The 16,927-nt window shown below is 39.6% G+C and overlaps 1 protein-coding gene across 1 annotated transcript in view; it reads right to left on the bottom strand.

The window, feature by feature from the left end:
- The window catches only part of LOC102259511 (chromosome unknown open reading frame, human C1orf87), a 76,672-nt gene that overhangs the window by 3,839 nt on the left and 55,906 nt on the right, over positions 1–16,927 (bottom strand). Inside the window, exons 8-10 of the mRNA XM_005869838.2 lie at positions 14,195–14,259; positions 8,119–8,198; positions 4,209–4,416 (exon numbers count right to left, since the gene is read on the bottom strand). Of these exons, the coding sequence (XP_005869900.1) occupies positions 4,209–4,416; positions 8,119–8,198; positions 14,195–14,259 (353 nt within the window). The remainder of the gene's footprint in view (positions 1–4,208; positions 4,417–8,118; positions 8,199–14,194; positions 14,260–16,927) is intronic.

The raw sequence follows: 16,927 nt of genomic DNA, 5'->3' as shown, positions 1-16,927 counted from the left end.
TCCCTCCCTCTGTCTCTAAAAACCAATTTAAAAACAAAACAAAACATATCCTCAGGTGAGGATTAAAAAAAAAGTCCACTGACTGGAATTTGTATCTGTCTGATTTACAGTCATTAGGGGCTGCCCACAGCAGCTGCCTAAAATAACCCTTACAATCCATCTTAGTGATAGAAAGCTGGTCTTTCTCCCACCAGAATAAAAATGAAAGAAATAATAAGAAGAACCTCTTTAGCATCCACTTCATTCTATAGTTCACAAAGAACGTTCAGATCTCATGTGATCCTTTCTCAAATCTGGAAAGTACATTTTATCATTATCTGTCCTCTTTTATAGTGGAGGAAAAGGCTCACATAATATAAGTGATTGGCTTTCAGGACTCAGAAATTGGTAACATCTGAACTTGAATCTAGGTTTTTTTTGGTAAAAGTCAACAAAGCAACAAAAGTAACTCATGTCCTTTCTGGTATATCATGGGAGTTTGGTGTAGTGGGAAGTCCAATAGATCTGGATTTGAAGTATGGTTCAACTTCCTACTTTGAACTTGGCTTTCTTCTCCATAATAAGGACACTAATTCCTTCAACATGTGGTTGATATGAGGAGTTAGTGAGGCAGTGCATGTAAAGTCTAGAACTCTAGACCCACCCAGAGAATGTCCTTGAGGGCTCTCATTGCATTCTGTCACCTTGAACTCTAAAATACTTTTCACCCAGCCTTTAGTTCACTGGGAAAATTCCAAATCTACCATTCATCCCAACATTTATCTCAACTTCCTTTCCTTCTTTAGAAAATATGACCAGTTATCCAGTCATTTCTTATTCCTTCTATTCAAAGATATTTTCTTGACAACCCCCATTAGAAAATAAGCACAAAGTAGGTTCCCAGAAACGCAAATTTGATGATGGATGGTCTGCCTTCATCCTGGATGGAGGACACCCTGGCCTACATATTTCCTTGCACATAATAAAGAACAGTGATTCATCAGTGGGCAAAATAGGTATCATCTGCTCAGTGTTTAGAATGGGGCAGTGGTGGTTTGCTAAATATTGGGGTTAATATGCCAACAAAATGACTTCAGTTAATCCTCTTTCCTAATTAAAGATAGTAATAGATGTTTCCAGATCTGCCTGACACATTCCTTGGCTGTTGAGGAACTACTGAATTTCATAGAAACAGAGAAAACAGACATAAATAGTAAAGAGGCCATGAGAAAGGCATTTCAGATCTGTTGGAATCTGCCTCCAAAGTCAACAAAATGCCGTTTTTCCTCAGAACAGTTCAGAAGCATGAGAAAGGTCCTGGTCTTTGGGGAATCTCTTAGCAACTAAGTTTATGATCCATCATCCATCATCGTAAGTCAGCATTTGTTTCTTTGAAAATGTCTTTTATTTCTACTCAGTTTTCTGTTTAATTTTGTTTCATTTTTGTGTTTGTAACTCATCACCACTCTCACAGTACTGGTCTGAGTACCTAGAGTAATGATTATTTCAATAATCTTTTAATCTCCTTTTCTCCAGTATCTTCCCTAAATTATCTATCTCAGCTTCCTTGTGTTCTCCTCTGGGTGAACCTTTGCTGAACACTGGGTAGAGAATGAAGCCCCACCCTAGCTCTCAGGATTCATAATAGCGTCTCAACTTCACTATTCAACCAACATGAGTCTCGAGTTCTGACCTGTTGACTCCCTTCGCCAAACTTCATTCCAACCTCCAAACTTTGCAGAAGATGGTTTCAAACTTGGAATGCCCTACCCACTTATCCAAAGTATACTGCTCCTCAGGCTAATCTCAAGCTCTCTTTTGCATGGAGCCTGCTCTGAGTACCCCAGCTCACATTAGACAATGAGTTTCTTTTCATCTCTCTCACTGTCCTTTGGACTCTTTAACTCTTATTTGTGTCTTTACTTGTAATAATTTACTATATGCTGTTTGGTGTTTTTTTGTTTGTTTGTTTGTTTTTAAAGATTGGTATCAAACTATTGCTAGTCTCTGTCTTACCTTCTTACTTAAAATCCCGTTGAGGTCAGAGACCATGTCTCATTCTTTCTTGTTTCCCTCCCATTCCAGCCTCTAGCACAGTGCTGGTCTCATAAGAGATGCTTAATAAATAATTTTCTGATTCAGCTAAATAAATTTTCATTGGAAATTTTTATCTTTTCCTTTCTTTGTTATAATTATTAAAAGTCCTTGGGTGATGGAGGGTAGTTATACTTCATGTGGTATATATTTCATTTCTTTTGGAAATTCAAAACAAAATGAAACAAAAAGAAAAAGAGAGAGAATGAAAAAGACAGGCATTGATATTGTTGTATAATTACTTCTAGGGAGTACTGATGTGTATACTAACTCTTTAAAAATTAATTACTTTCAGTTTTATTGAAATATAATAGCGTGTGAATTTAGGATGTACAATGTGATGATTTGATACATGTATATATTGTGAAATGTTTACCACAATAAGATTAGTTAAAACAACCTTTACTTCACATAATCACCATTTCATTGTTGTTGATACTATTATGGGGAGAGCATAAAAGCTGTACTCTCATACCAATTTTCGAGTGTACAAAGGGTATTGTTTAATCACCACCCTATACATTAGATCCTCTGAACTTATTGCTCTTATAACTGAAAGATTGCCCCCTTTGACCAATGTCTCCCCATTTTCTTTAGCAACCACAATTATAATCTCTATTTCTTTGAGTTCAATGTTTTTAGATTCCACATATCATACACTAATTCTTCATGAACCACACTATGTGATTAAATACAACAGTTTCAGTCCATGTGCTTTTTTATAAGCTCCCTCCTTTCCATTCTCCAAGTCTCTGAATTCTGGAATTCATTCTCTCATTTGGACATTGCAATGGCCTCTGTTCCCTTTTTCCTGCTTTCATCTTCTTCTTTATTCATTCACACATCAAGGCTCTTTATGAAATACAACTTTATCACATACTCCCCTGCTTAGAAACTACTCACTGTCTTTTCATTAAGTTCAAATTCTCTGGTCCAGCAATTAAGAGCTTCCTAGATCTGGTCCCATCCCATATTTCCACCTCTATCAGTTAATATTCTTCTTTAAAATTTTTATTATTATTTTATTTTTAAGTTTTTTATTTATTTTTTGTTTTAATTTACAGTTGACATTCAATTACTATTCTTCTTAATAGCACCTATATTCTACCCAAACCTCCTTGCATTGAGCTTTACACATAGTACTTTGCTTGGCCAACTTGCACCTTTGCCAGGAAGGACCCCGTATTTCATTCCTTTGTATACAAACTGCCTTTTATCTTAATGATCCATTTCACATTATGATCACCTCACTAGGAAGGAATTGTCCTTTCTCTGAATACCCACATAGCACATTCTAATGCATTTAGCACCTTCCATCTTGGATTTAGTTATTTGTGTACATTCACACATTTATTTGCTGCCTCAAAATTATGTTAAACAGAATTGTGCAAGGTGCTGGGGTAAAAAGGTAATGTAGTCTACTGGTGAGATAGTACTAAGCCCTTAGACTAAAAAAATACACTATGTCCAATATGATAATGGATATTAAAGAACTCTGAGAGACCAGATAAAGGTTTGCCTAAGTCTGTCTGGGGAAATCAGGGAAGTCTCAGAGGAATAGAGCTTTAGTTCCAACATATAAGATTTATAGGTATTAAGTAGTCAGGTGGAAAAGATGGGAGGTGTCAGGTGGTGGGGTAGGTAGAAAAGAGGCAAACAGCTCAGATGGTGGGTGTAGGGTTAGAAAAGGCAGGCTTTAGGACAAAGCAAGGCAAGTCTGAGGAAGGCAAGTTATTCATTATGACTGGGTAAGTTATGCTGAAAGAATAACAATTGAAGGAGAAGAGACTCATCAGTCAGGTGGATAGGACCCAGGTTTTGCCTTGCTAAGAAGTGTGGAGTTAGCCTGTTAGCAGGCATGCTGAAGTATTTTATTTAGGAGAATGAGATTGGATTATAGGTTAGAGACTCAGGTAGTAGAGTGGAGGGAGGATCAGAGACACAAGGAAACTGTAAGTAGACTGGTGGGGGATTCATTCATGTCTTGATTCATCTTTATATTTCTTGATTGTGCTCAGCACAGCGCCAAGCACTAGGTTTATAGGAAAATTGTATTTTTTAAGAAGTGAAAAAAAGATGTGTCCACTTTCAGACGAGAACATGAAGAGAAAGGTATATCAGCTTCACACACTCACCTGTATTACTCAGATCACACAGGTAGAGGGCATTTTCTAGCTTCCTGAACCTGTCAATCCACATCTCACATTCTTCAGATTTGTTCTCCATCACTGGACTCACAAATGGCTGTGAGACTGGTCTGATCATCAAAGAGCTCAGGGGATCTTTGGGGGCTGACATCTCAGCAGGAAGGTTTTCTGGCTGCAGCTCCTCTTCGGGAGACTTCTACCAAAAAACACACAAGCATCTCACTGGCAGCACATTCACCACCCAGAGCGCCTCCAGTCTTTTGGCCAGAGACGAGGCCACACAACTAGTATGATTTATTGCAAGGTCTGGCTTTTTAAAGGTAGGAGGATGAGTTTCAAATCCTCAGTGCCATAGGACCATATCTGCCAAGTCTTGTTGGACGTAAACTACTATCTGAGTGTGCGTGTGTGTGTGTTTTTAAGGAGAAGGGTGAAATCATGACTTTTATTCTGTTTGCATTTCTGATTTACACAAAGCAAAGTTTTTGTAACTGGCTGAGCCTTTTCATGATGTTTTAGTCTTCATATTAGTGGCACCAACAGGACATGGGCTTCAGGAAATGGTTACAACATCTTGATGGGAAAACCTCTGGATCATGAATGTGAGTTTCTTGACAAAGAGTGGTTGAAACAACAGTGCTATTACCTTAGGCTAGTGGGCTCATTATAACAGACCATAAAGCACCTCTAGTTCTGTCCATTCCATTCATTTAACAAAGGAAGCTGAGGAGAGTGGAAATGACTTACTAAGATCTTACATTGAATGGTAGACAGAACTAGAGCAAGGGTGTAGAGGTTATGTCTAGTTCATCTTGGTAACATAACCCCATGTTCAGTATAAAATAAAAGATTTTTTAAAGAATAAATAGACAAACAAGTCTTAGCGGGACCATCCTGTCACCTACCATGTAGAGAGCAGGTTATAGTTTGATCTACCCAGCTCCACTTTTCCAGGAATTGCTGCTCTCTACATGGTTGTAGAGAGAACCGACATATAGCTAAGTACTTAGTATAGGTCTGAGCATCTAATACAAAGTGGGTCAATATACACATTATCTAGTGATTTTGGAAATATTTGTGAGAGGTATAGACAGAGAGATAGACAAACGGAGATCTCTGGGTGAGAGGTAGGTACTCTAGCAGGTTTTCCACTCTGTACTGGAAATGAGCAAAAGCTGGTCAGTTGAGATATAGATGATAGATAGATAGATAGATAGATAGATAGATAGATAGATAAGAGAGATATAGAGTTGACAGAAGAGAAGAGAGAAAAGATAGAGGAAGTTATGATAATGTTTAAGAACCTGATTTTAGTTCATTGTTACATTTCTAACTTTAGGTAGCGTAATATGCTTCTCTATTCATCCAATAAATTATGTTGGTAGAGTTGATTCTCGTAATTGCAACCCAAATAATCTTAACTAATTTGCCATAGAAGTATGCCTATAACTTGTGTATACTATCTGTGCTTCCCCCCAACTTTCAAATACCTGAGTTTTTCCAATATTGTACCTTTGTTTCAAACTTCTCACTTATAAGCTATGAAAAAAATCCAATAGCTCTAAACAATAGTAATTGCAATAAGAAGCCAAGTTTTGAGTTTGTTAACAAACGTGGATTTAGCTGCTGCTAGGGATGTGAAGAATTGCTTCATTTGAAATAACAGAATGATATATGAAATTGTACCCATATGGATGATCAGCAACCAGTAAATTTTTAAGAGATTAATATTAAAACATCCACTTCAATAAAATCAATTTTTGGAAAAGCTGCAAGCTACATAAAGAAAATTGAGTGGTGAGTGAGTCTTATACTTGTTAGAGCTTTGGGTCACTTTAGAAATCTGAAGGAAGCTTTAGATTATCTACCCAGGTAAAGGCACATTTGTATACAGCTTGGTGGATATTTAGAGGTTCCAAAGAGATCCTTGGAGGTGAGAAACTGATTTTAAATAACTTTATATTTCTTTAGATAGTTCAACATTCTGTTTGACCACTAAAGACAGGGAAAAGGTAAATTTGTATGGACCCAAATTAAGCTCAACTCACTCACTCACTCACACATCTTATACTGTTTTGGTCCCATTGCCTCTAAATGAAGGCCAAATTCCTTGCTCGGCACACAAGACCATTCAAGTTCTTGCTCTTGCTATCTTCTTTCAGTCCTACTTATACATATTTTTTTCTCCAGCCACATAGAACCAGAGAAAAATGAGGTTGTTTTATGCCTTATACATGCTGTTCCCTCTTGCCACTTACGCATTGATAGGTTGGGCTCCTCCTACTCGTCCTTCAAGACAGGAGTCTTATTTCACTTCTTGTGGGAAGCCTTCCCTGGCAGCTGGGTGAGGGGCAGTTCTTTGCAGCTCCTTTATCCACTATAGCTCTTACTGTGGGCTGTTATAATAGTTATTAGAGTATATCTCTCTTCCACCAGAGAACTGGAGACTGGGCCTGTGGCATAGTCACTTATGTGTCTTCAAGGTCTGGTTAGTGGCTGGAACAGAGTTCTTAAGACATGCTTACTGGAGGAATCAGTGAATGAGTGAGTGATTTTATTTAGGGCAATAAGAAAGTTGCTTTACCAAACCTCCGCTTCAATTTCCCTTTCTGAATTCTGTTGATACAGGGATGTGAGAAGAATCAATTATTGCAGAGCTGCAGCAAAACCCTCCAAAAGAGGAAAATAAAAGAGCAAAGTCTATTTTTCATAATCTTATTCACAACAGACTTAACACTCAAGGAGAAAGCGTTTGCTGCTGTTTCCTGCATGGCAAGTGGCTTGCCAAAATGGATACTATTTTTCTAAAATATTTCAAAGTGTGAAGTGCATGAAGAGGCCTCCCGTCATTTTAAGATGAATTATGTTCTAATCCGGGCATTTTAAAAACAACAACAACAGAAAAACTCAGGCTGGTTTTCAATTCTGTCTGCATCTCCTCCTGGCTAAGTGCTGGGAATATTAAAACAGATTTTTACTGGAGGAATCAGTGAATGAGTGAGTGATTTTATTTAGGGCAATAAGAAAGTTGCTTTACCAAACCTCCGCTTCAATTTCCCTTTCTGAATTCTGTTGATACAGGGATGTGAGAAGAATCAATTATTGCAGAGCTGCAGCAAAACCCTCCAAAAGAGGAAAATAAAAGAGCAAAGTCTATTTTTCATAATCTTATTCACAACAGACTTAACACTCAAGGAGAAAGCGTTTGCTGCTGTTTCCTGCATGGCAAGTGGCTTGCCAAAATGGATACTATTTTTCTAAAATATTTCAAAGTGTGAAGTGCATGAAGAGGCCTCCCGTCATTTTAAGATGAATTATGTTCTAATCCGGGCATTTTAAAAACAACAACAACAGAAAAACTCAGGCTGGTTTTCAATTCTGTCTGCATCTCCTCCTGGCTAAGTGCTGGGAATATTAAAACAGATTTTTACTGCTTTTGCCAGATTTTTTTTTTAAAGCAAAGAAAGAACCCATTATATTTTAAAATGTGATGTCTGGCGAAAAGGTCACCCTCCGTTTCTGGAAGCTGGGCTGAAAATGTTAAAATAGGTCTCCTGACCACCCTTTATTTTGATGGCAGCTGGTGGAGGGGTCACAGGCTTTGGAGGGACACCTGTGCACGTGCTACAGGTCCAGTTTCTTGGGGCAGATGGCAAGCCTGTCACCAAGTGGTGATGAGGTCTCTGCATGCATGCTGGCTAGGACAGGCACCAGCCCACACTCTAGGAGTTCTGCTTCCCTTCTCTGCCGGAGGAGAGTCTCAAAGTCAAAGATATTCTGACATCAAGGCATTGGGTGGAAATAAAAAACCCAGAAGGGAGGGCCGAACCCGCATCAGAGACCAGAAGGGGAAGGACCGGTGAAGCCCTCCCCGAGCTGCATACACCCAGGTGCGTACCATATGTTCGGTTTTGCCCTGAGACATCTCAGGGACTTCAGCCTGCACTGCGGTGGCAGAGGTTTCCTTTCCTTCCTTCCCTGGACAAGAAATAGAAAATGGAAGGGTTTAGTTTGGTCTCTTCATTTTAATACATACACACATGCCCCCAGGCAAAGAAGATGTTGAGGCTCTGCTATATGGCTGGCACTGTGTTGGGTGGTGGGGATTCCTGGCCTGATAGAGCTCTCAAAAGGGAGGCAGATGCTACATAACTACTCAAAATGATCATTTCATTACCAACTATCATAAACACAACACAGGAGAATGTGAGTTGGTCTCTTCATTTTAATACATACACACATGCCCCCAGGCAAAGAAGATGTTGAGGCTCTGCTATATGGCTGGCACTGTGTTGGGTGGTGGGGATTCCTGGCCTGATAGAGCTCTCAAAAGGGAGGCAGATGCTACATAACTACTCAAAATGATCATTTCATTACCAACTATCATAAACACAACACAGGAGAATGTGAAAATATTTAAACTTATTTTGGGGTATGTGTGAGTGTTAGAGGATCAAAGAAGACTTCTTGGAGGAAGTGACACTTAAACTGGGAACCTGAAGCGTGAGTAGGAGTTTCCAGGCAAAGGTGATGGTGGGTGCATATGGTACAGAGAGTTCCAGATAAGCACAGACAATAGCCTGAACCGCCCTGAATCAGGAGGGCTTTTACAGTCTGGGGAGTGATCCTGTCTCTTAATACAGAAGCAGGCACCTCTGCCTCTCCCTCCACACAGGTGTGTGCCTGAAGTTCAGGTAAAACCTTTGTCTTATCCCTTCCTTGCTCCTTTCAGTGGTCAGAGATCCTGTGCAGGAAGATGTTTGAATAGCATCCTTAACCCAGAGATTCTATAAGTTGCTCATTTGGCTGTCTTCATGGATAGAAGAAATTTCTTTAGGATTCAGGAAAAAGACACAATGACCTTCTGCTAAAACCCTTTAAGACAGCGGTTCTCAACCTGTGGGTCGTGGCCCCTTTGGCGGTCAAATGACCCTTTCACAGGGGTCGCCTAAGACCATCCTGAATATCAGATATTTACATTATGATTCATAACAGTAGCAACATTACAGTTATGAAGTAGCAACGGAAATAATTTTATGGTTGGGTCACAACATTAGGAACTGTATTTAAAGGGCCAGAAGGTTGAGAACCACTGCTCTCAGAGTTATTGTGAGTATTGTGAGTATTCCTCATTCATCACTCAGTACCTTCCATCAGACTGGAGACTGATTTCTCTTACAAATCTGTGCAATGACCACACAGTGCAGATTTCTGGGTGCTTCAGCTCCAGTATTTAATGCAAATTCAAATATGCCATTAACACATTGCGTACTGCATAGAAATCTCTAAGACATACGCCAGGGACCGCACATTTTTGGGCAAACTGCACGTTATTTAAATCATCATAATGCACTTTAGGTGTTGTTTTTCAATAATTATAACATTTTTATTTACAAAAACAATTAAACAATTAAAGTTCCTAGTACTTTTTTAACGTATGGTACTGCGTAAAACATTTTCCTCTATGAAGAGGGACCAAACAAAATTTACATAAGTATCTAGATTCGCTCCTTTTTCCATGGGCATGAAAAACGAGAACACTCGTGAGCGGTCCATAACAGATGGCGCACGAAACACGAGAAAACTCCTGAGCGGTATGAAATGTGTTAAGAAATACATACTGCTTCTGAGTTGGGTTTCACTATCCTATATAATAAAAGGCTAATATGCAAATCGACCTAGCAGCAGAACAACTGGTTGCTGTGACACACACTGACCACCAGGGGGCAGACGCTCAATGCAGGAGCTGCCCCTGGTGATCAGTGCACCAGAAGATGAGTTCACAGCTGGCGAGTGCAACAGTGATGGCGGGAGCCTCTCCCGCCTCTGTGGCAGCGCTAAGAATGTCCGACTGATGGCTTAGGCCTGCTCTCCAGGGGAGCGGGCCTAAGCTGTCAATTGGACATTCCCCGAGGGCTCCTGGACTGTGAGAGGGCACAGGCTAGGCTGAGGGACCCCCCTGAGTGCATGAACGACGTGCACTGGGCCTCTAGTTTTTCAATAAGTTCTGACTCCTTTCTCTACTGGCTGCATGACCTTGGGTAAGTTACTTGACCTCTTTGTCTCTCAATGGCCACTTCTGTAAAATGTGGAGAATGCCACCTACAGGTGACTGTGAAAATTAAATGAACTAGAAAAGATAAAACAAATACCTGGAGCATAGCCAGTGTTCACTAAATGTTAATTAATAGAATTACCTATCTAAGGATGTTTATATAAATAAATTCACCTACCAGATTAAAAAGCCATTTGTTAGACTTTTAACACCACACCTGCAAATCATTAAGAATCTTCTCCCTCAGTTTCTTGATGGAGAAAACAATGCGATTTCATAATCTCTGAAGCCCCAGTACCCAACATTAGAATAAGGACTCAATGCATGCTTGTTGACTAAGTGAATAACCTTGTGCCTTAATTTGGAGTTTGGTAAATAAAATCACTAAATATATAGTTCTGTTTCTCCAATTCCTTTTCAGACCCTAGAAGAGAAGGAGTTTTCTCTGTATTTCTGTATCCTCCCATACTTAGCCCAGCCGCCATACAGAGTAAAACTTAATAGATGCTTAATGAGGATCTTGATGACAGCCAGTTAGGCCTGCCTCTTCCAGGCAGGTCTAATTTCATCTGCTGAAAACTTAAGTTGTCATGGGAACTCGTCATCACTTAGTAGCAATGGCCCCTGCTTATTTCACCCAGAATGTAAAGGAAGCTTTCTGTTTCCTGTAAATGAAAAGAGGTTCACATTATTCTGAATCATAGAGTCAGAGAGTTAACAGGATTCTAGAAACAGTATATAGCATAAGGGCAGAAAGGTGGATTTCTGGATTTTGGTGTCAGACCCGAATGCTAGTTCTGCTTCTTCCCTTTACAAGCTTTCGGATTTTAATTTTGTCATTTGTGAAAAGGGAATGATATCAGCAATTTGCAGTAATGTGGGGATTTTGCCTTAACATAGGAAAGATGCTCAAAACAGGACTTATTATTTGTTGTTGTGTTATCTATAATAATAAAAGCTTAATATGTTAATTAGGCTGGGCAGCCGAACGACCTTCCAGGTCTATAATAATAAAAGCTTAATATGCTAATTAGGCTGGGCAGCCGAACGACCTTCCAGATGAAGCCAGGGCTGTGAGGGCCGAGCCCCTTGCACGAATTTTGTGCATCGGGCCTCTAGTTATAATTATGTGACCTTAAGCATATCTAGAAGAGGATTTAACATTAACTAGGATGTGCCAGGCATTCTTCTGGGCACTGTTCATATGCATTATTCCTTTTAGTATAAGGTCTAGAGAATCTAGACTTTGTCCTAGTTCAGTTTCTCTTTACTGTCTGCACTTCTGAAACTTCTTTTAGGAGAAAATACATGCTAGTCATCCTGGTGTCTTTTAAGTTTCTCTGTCTCCCTCTTAATACCTATAAGCATATAAAAAGCTAATGATTTGCACATGTAAAAATCGGTGGAGAAACCCCAAGGCAGAGCTATTTTTTTTTCTTTCTAACACAGCAGGAAGGATAAATAATAACCATCTGTCTAGTCTGCCAGCTGAACATTTGTACTGGAGGAAATCAGCCAAGCTGGCTTCTAGAGATTTCCAGGTGTTGGAAGGGTCAGGTTTTACAGGGCTTCCCGTGGATTCTGATAGTTACACAGCCAGTGCTCCCATTCCTCCCTCCCCGCACTCTCCCTGCCCTCCCCCATCCACTGACTCCCTGCAAATAACTTGAATCAGTGGTCTTCAGTGCTGGCTGCTAACATGCTCATACCTGGCGAGCTTTAAACATTACCAATTCCCAGGCATCACACCAGGCCAATGAAATCAGAATCTCTAGGGGTGAGAACCCAATTCAGGACTTGTAAAGAATTCCCTAGATAATTCTCAAGTGAAGCCAGGGTAGCTAAACACTGACCTCAATGGACCTACTGATGAAGTAAGTTTTTGTGAGAAGGAAAACAATATATGTCAAATATCTATATATGCCAGACACTTCCCTCATGTTTTCTTATCTCAAGAATAACCCTGTGAGGTAGAAACTATCTCCATTTGACATATGAGGAAACTGAGGCAATGCAAGTTTCAATTACCTGCTTATGACAACAGAGGTAGGGATAGGTCTGGGGTTCTAATTCATTCATTTATTCAACAAGCATTTGTTAAGGGCTTACTATATACTAGGCCCAGTTCTAGGCACTATGATACAACTATGAACAAGACATAATCTTTTCATGGAGTGTGCATTCCAGTGGTGGGGACAAACAAATAGATACATAAAATAATGTCAAGTAGTGATAAATGTTATGAATATATCTAAAGCCAATTATGGGCATAGAACATAGTGGCAGTTGCTATTTTAGACAGGGCATCTGCCAAAGGCCTCTCTGAAGTGACATATAAATAGAGCCATGAGTGAGGAAACAAGGGAGAAAGGCATGAAAATGTCTGGGGGAAGAGCATTTCAGAAAAGAACTATGGCAAGGGCAAAGCCTGCTTAGTGTGTTCCAGCAAGAGCTGAGAAGAGAGCCTTGCGGACCCAGGATGTAAAGGGAAGATAGTGGGTTAAGTATTCTCACAACTAAAGGGCCTCATGGGCCATGCATGTGACTGGAGTTGATTTTTTATTATTTTGGCTTCTCGGCATTCATTTCTTCTCTGATATCCTTCCCTTCATTACCCTCTTATAGTGACAGCAACTGTATTTTGCTTTGTGTGGACCACTCCTCCCATCCCAGTGTGTGGTGTGGTAGGAATGTTTCGGCTCCAGGCTTGGTCTCAAAGAGTTGAAGACTAGGGTGGGTCTTACATCCAATGAAGAGTGGTGTCTTTATAAGAGAAAAGAGAGAAGATCTTAGAACGAGGGACACAGAAGGAGGAAAGCCATGTGAAGACAAAGGTGGGGTTTGTAGTTATGCAGACACAAGCCAAGGAATGCCTGGGGCCCCCAGACCTGGAGGAGGCAAGGCAGGACTCATTTTTAGAGCCTTCAGAGGAACATGATTGATTTCAGACTTCTGGAAATATGAGAGAATAAAGTCCTATTATTTTAAGCCACCCAGTTTGTGGTATTTTGTTACATCAGCACCAAGGAAATGAACACACTCACCATCCTCTTTTCGCTCTTTCAGTCTCTCAATATTCCTATAACAAATCCCCCAATTTCCTGTTTTGAGTTCCCTCTGTTTGACATACCTAATAAGGTTTTTGTTTTTTTGCTAGAATAGAAACTGACATACTTCCCCACCCTCAGATGCTCAGTACCTTGCATTTTGATCCAAAAGGTAATCAGTAAATGGTTGATGGATATAGTATATAGAGAAATTGCAACAGCAGATTAATATCAATGCATATTTTTTCACTTGTCATATTTAAAACTAGCTAGTTGCTAAATATTTTGTCCAATTCATCCTTATAATTTTACTTAATAATATGTCTTGGTAATCTTCCTGTATTAGGCCAGCCAAGTTATTACAGTTGCATAGTTTTATCAATTGGATATATTGTAATTTAAGGAAATGGTTCCTAAAGAATCTTTATATTGTTTCCATTTATTAAAACATTAAAAAATGCTGCCATAAACACACACACACACACACACACACGTCTGTGGAGTGGGGTTTTTTGTGTGAGTTATCAGTCAGATAGGTCTGTACCCTTGATCTAAGGAACTGCATGACTAAAGTTTCAATAAATAATAACAACTTCCATAATTGTGCTGCATTCACCGTAAAGGGCTATCACTAGAGAATACTTCATGATATAATAAAAATTGGAGAGTTCTGCATTTTATGATCCAACTGCCCTAAAAGAATAGTCATTAAGGTAATTCTCACTCTTATTTTTTCTGCACTGGTGAGCCATTTAAATTTCTGGGAGCAATGAAATCAAACCCAACAAGCAAACAGTTGGAGCTAAGCATTAGAGTCAACAATAACTCTGGGAAATAGGAGGTCCTCAGAGGAACAATATTACTAAACTCACCTGTAGGCAAGTCAGAGGACAAATCAGAGGAAGCTCTGCTCAACAACTCAACAAAATTCTGCCATCTGTGCAAAAATGGAGACAAAATATTGGTGATCAATATCATTGCTCTGGAAGAATGTGCAACAAAGCTCAAAGTTTATATTGATAGTTTTGAAGGAGCTTTTTTATTTTCATCCTCCCTGGAGGACATGCTTAGAGAGTTGGGAAGGGAGAGAGAGAGGAGAGAGAGAGAGAGAGAGAGAGATTGAGACATTGATTGGTTGCCTTCTGTAGCCTTCAGTATGCTTCCCAACTGGGGATCAAACTGGAAACCCAAGTACGTGCCCTGACCAGCAACCAGCAACCTTTCTGTGCAGGGAGGACACTCAACCAACTGAGCCACTCCTGTCAGGCTTGAAGGAGCTTTCTGACACCTGTATTATTCAGGCTACAATATAGGAAACAGAAGCTCCTTTAAGTATCTCCACTAGAAAGGACTTCAATATAAGGAATTAGGTGCCCTCAAATGACTGCAAGGCCCAGTAGAATGGAAATTGATGTCTGTTGCTAGGCTCAGGGTCAGGCCTCCCTCAGCAGATATAGTCTAGAAACCAGGACATTGCAGGAAATTCTGGCTCATGTCTCAGTTGCCCCTGACCATGAGGTTGGTGACTTGGCTGTACAAACTGCATTTTAGCCACTGGAAAACTGATGCCTGCCAGGGTCTGGGGTTCCTACTACTGCAGGAAAATAAATACTTAAAATATCTTTGTCCCACTTCTCACTTCCTTCTGTCTTTTAAAACTCTGATGGAACTTAAATCAATTTCAGAACTTTGGTGTCAAGAGAGTTTTTAAAAATGTTCTTTTTAGCCTTCCCAAGTATGGGATGCATTGCAACACAGGAAAGAGCATAGAAGGAGTAGGACTTGAGTGCTGAGTGCAAATAGACACTATTTAGTGAAGTCCCCAAGCAGAAATTGCATTGAGCAATACATCTGCATGTGGCAATCAGAGTCATGTAAGCTTACAAGTACTTTAGGAATGCTTTGGTATTGAAAAATCACTTATATTTGCTTGTCCAGCATCCATCCACTTTCCATTTATATACAAATATGTTCTTCTCTGGGGTAATGGATCACAATCAAGGTCCCATACCCTTCCCTGGACAGTGTTGTGACTCACCTTGTCTAATTAATCTCTATCACTTTCTCCATTCCCACTTTCTTCCCTTCCTCCCTTTCTCCCACTCTCTGTCTCTGTATCTCTCCTAATTTTTGATTTGGCACTTCCTGAAGTTTTATTTTTCCCTAATTTTGTGTAATATTTCATATCCTTTCAAATATTTATTTTGCTTATGTGAGCCAAGGGCAGTTTCTGTTGCTAGCAACCAAATTACATCTGATAAGAATTTTTATCTCCTTCTTACCCATCAGAAGTTAAGCAAAAAGAAAGAGCAAGCTGTGAGATATATGTCCTAGGTTTTCTAGAAGATTTCTAGTGTCACGTGATTGTATTCTCTTTAAATAAAAATAATTCGTTAGCTATGTAACTAGTTTTGCTTACATTGCATAAAACATTTCCCGTACATGATATCACAAATCAGCAAAGTTCTTAGATTGGTACAGAAAAAATATGGCCTCCAGAGCTTCATTCATTTTGGGGCACATGAATACATCAAGCATAGGTATATAGAACCGCAAGCCAGATAAGCTGGTGACTACATCAGCTGCTGAAGGCTAGGCAAGGAAGGACAAGCAGGATCTGATATTAGCACAGATCTGGGAATGAACTGCAGTCGAAGTAGTTCCTGTCTTTTACACTTGCTGCAATTTATTTCTAGGCCTTACAGGAACACCAAGCTTATAACTAGAGCATCTTCCGATCTGTTGAAAAACAACAGCCTGACAAATAAAACCCAGATCCATTCATATTTTCACACTGCATGGCATTTATTTTTTCAGAACTGATAGGAGTTATCAAATATGAGATGAGGCCTCTGGACAAATGGCACCGGAAACTCTCTTGTCCCTTCTGATTATGTGGTGCTAGTAGGGGAAGGAGACTGTGGGAAAATTTTCTAAGTACTGAGTGTGGACGTTACCTGATTTAAATGGTGCATAGGACTAATATGACTAATACATTTCTTAAGAATCTTTGAATAAAATGTTTTCTTCTATATTTTTAATTAAATTTATTGGGGTGATACTGGTTAATAAAATTATATAGGTTTCAAGTGTACCATTCTATGACACATCATCTGTATATTGCATTGTGTGCCCATCACCCAAAGTAAAATCTTCCATATTTTTTATTTGACCTTAGCACCTTCAAAAAGCCATTGACAACTTAAATGTGAGAATGGGCTCTGGTTGTCATAACAAGACTATAATTCTAATCACAGAAGCAGGTGCCAAACTCCTAATATCAAGTCAAAGAAATCGGGACTAGAGGACAAGGTCTATGAGTCAGATCCTAGATTCAAACAGATCTGAGTTCAAATTCTAACTTTGATTTAATTTATTAAGTTAAAATGGCCTTCAGCCGAAACCGGTTTGGCTCAGTGGATAGAGCGTCGGCCTGCGACTGAAAGGTCCCAGGTTCGATTCCGGTCAAGGGCATGTACCTGGGTTGCGGGCACATCCCCAGTAGGAGATGTGCAGGAGGCAGCTGGTCGATGTTTCTCTCTCATCGATGTTTCTAACTCTCTATCTCTCTCCCTTCCTCTCTGTAAAAAATCAATAAAATATAT

Source organism: Myotis brandtii, unplaced genomic scaffold, assembly GCF_000412655.1.
Source record: "Myotis brandtii unplaced genomic scaffold, ASM41265v1 scaffold304, whole genome shotgun sequence".
NCBI lineage: Eukaryota > Metazoa > Chordata > Mammalia > Chiroptera > Vespertilionidae > Myotis > Myotis brandtii.
This window is presented reverse-complemented; position numbering and strand designations above follow the sequence as displayed.